The sequence below is a fragment of the Bison bison genome, unplaced genomic scaffold, assembly GCF_000754665.1.
Source record: "Bison bison bison isolate TAMUID 2011002044 unplaced genomic scaffold, Bison_UMD1.0 scf7180017864048, whole genome shotgun sequence".
Lineage (NCBI taxonomy): Eukaryota > Metazoa > Chordata > Mammalia > Artiodactyla > Bovidae > Bison > Bison bison.
Genome location: NW_011494620.1, coordinates 6,993,126 through 6,995,241, shown reverse-complemented (window position 1 = coordinate 6,995,241; position 2,116 = coordinate 6,993,126). Strand labels below are relative to the sequence as shown.

The 2,116-nt window shown below is 54.1% G+C and overlaps 1 protein-coding gene across 1 annotated transcript in view; it reads left to right on the top strand.

The window, feature by feature from the left end:
* The first annotated feature begins 881 nt into the window (after positions 1-881).
* ARL11 (ADP-ribosylation factor-like 11) overlaps positions 882-2,116 on the top strand; it is a 1,788-nt gene continuing 553 nt past the window's right edge. The window contains exons 1-3 of the mRNA XM_010835683.1: positions 882-952; positions 1,380-1,460; positions 1,743-2,116. Of these exons, the coding sequence (XP_010833985.1) occupies positions 1,761-2,116 (356 nt within the window). The 5' untranslated portion in view covers positions 882-952; positions 1,380-1,460; positions 1,743-1,760. The remainder of the gene's footprint in view (positions 953-1,379; positions 1,461-1,742) is intronic.

The following is a 2,116-nucleotide window of genomic DNA, read 5'->3' as shown; positions in this document are numbered from 1 at the left end:
GTTTACTTTCAACACTTTAGACCTATTTTTTTAATTAATTTATTTTTTAAATTTTATTTTAACTTTACAATATTGTATTGGTTTTGCCATATATCAAAATGAATCTGCCACAGGTATACATGTGTTCCCCATCCTGAACCCTCCTCCCTCCTCCCTCCCCATACCATCCCTCTGGGTCATTCCAGTGCACCAGCCCCAAGCATCCAGTATCGTGGATCGAACCTGGACTGGCGACTCGTTTCATATATGATATTATACATATTTCAATGCCATTCTCCCAAATCATCGCACCCTCTCCCTCTCCCACAGAGTCCAAAAGACTGTTCTATACATCAGTGTCTCTTTTGCTGTCTCGTGAGGTGGATGAAACTGGAGCCTATTATACAGAGTGAAGTAAGCCAGAAAGAAAAACACCAATACAGTATACTAACACATATATATGGAATTTAGACCTATTTTTTAAGACCGTTTTAATACTATTTAGGCAGTTCTTCAGCACATATGGTTCCAAGCAAACGAAAGAATCTCCAGGCACCAGAAGCACAGGGAGGCATGAGCTGAAAGAAAAGGTCCAGTTCTCAGCTTTCTGCTTGGAGGGGATCTGAGATCCTGAGAGGAGGAGCAGGAGAGAAGCAGCTGAACACGACCCGGTTCCAAGCCAGGCGCCCGCCCTCCTGCCTACGGAGTCTGAGCTGCAAAGACCCGGGAGCTGCGCCGGGGCTCCTAGGGCAGAGCTGAAGGGCAGAGGGCATCCTGGCGGCACCCAGGGTGCCAAGCTCCTGGGAGCCCCGGCGTCGGGGGAGGGGCTCAGAGCCGGCCCCGCCCCCGCCCCCCAGGGGAAGGAAGAAGAAAAAGGGGAACCGGCCCATCCTCTCACACTATACTAGCCTCTCAGGACTGAAAGCAGCTGCCCTGGGAGGACCACACAGAGGGGCAGCCTAGTAACTCTGAGGTAATTGTCATTTTAACACTTCTACCCCTGGCCTGGGGATTCAACTGAGGGCATCTCATTTTCCTCCACGGGGCAGCTGAAATCTATTCCTGGGCCTGAGATGTCCCTTCCCCTGTTCCAGTCAAGGTTTCCTGGGACTTAAGGTGGGGACAGGTCTTGGTCTTAACACTTGAGATTCTTCAAAAACGTGTATAATGTTCTGGAGGTAATTTATGTGGGTAAGCCACTGGACGAAACCACTTTGCTCTGACCGGTTCCTTTGCCTACAGTCAGCAGGATTTATAAATAGGCACTTTTAATGGGGTGGCAGCCTGGTCCTGGGTGGGGCGGGGGCGCAGTGGTTCCAAAGGCTGCAGAAGTCACCACCAGCCCCCTGCCCACTTTTCTCAGTGCACTGGCCCCGAGATAACTTCCCTTTGGGGTTTAGGCTTCCAGGTGGACACCAGAGGCTCGAAGCCACGGACCAGCAAGAATCGAAGACATCCTTCAGTCACTTCTACTCAACCAGGTTTGTCTAACAGAAGTGGGTTGTGCCTCCTTGCCTTAACTACATAGGAATGGGAGCTGACGTTCCATGTCTTCAGGGGGAGACCCTGGTCTCTTCTCTGCAGCAGGTACCCCTCCCCCCGATCCCCAGAGATAGGTCAGCTGATGCTGACTCACACAGCCCTACTTCCCTGGGTTTGAAAGATGACACTGTGGACGTTACCTTGGGTGTAGAAGCCCTTCTCCCATGGCCCACACGAATTTGTGTTCCTTCTGACGACTGCACCTGGCCTTTCTCCCCTAGGGTCTGGCAGTGGCCCCCATGGGGTCTGTGAGTTCCCGAAGCCACAGGGCGGAAGCCCAGGTGGTGATGATGGGCCTGGACTCGGCCGGCAAGACCACACTCCTGTACAAACTGAAGGGCCACCAGCTGGTGGACACCCTGCCCACCGTGGGTTTCAACGTGGAGCCCCTCGAGGCCCCCGGGCAGGCGTGCCTCACCCTCTGGGATGTCGGGGGGCAGAGCCCACTCAGGGCCAGCTGGAAGGACTACCTGGAGGGCACGGCCGTCCTCGTGTTTGTGCTGGACAGCACAGACGAGGCCCGCTTGCCCGAGGCAGTGGCTGAGCTCACGGAGGTCCTGGAGGACCCCCACCTGGACGGCGTCCCTCTCCTGGT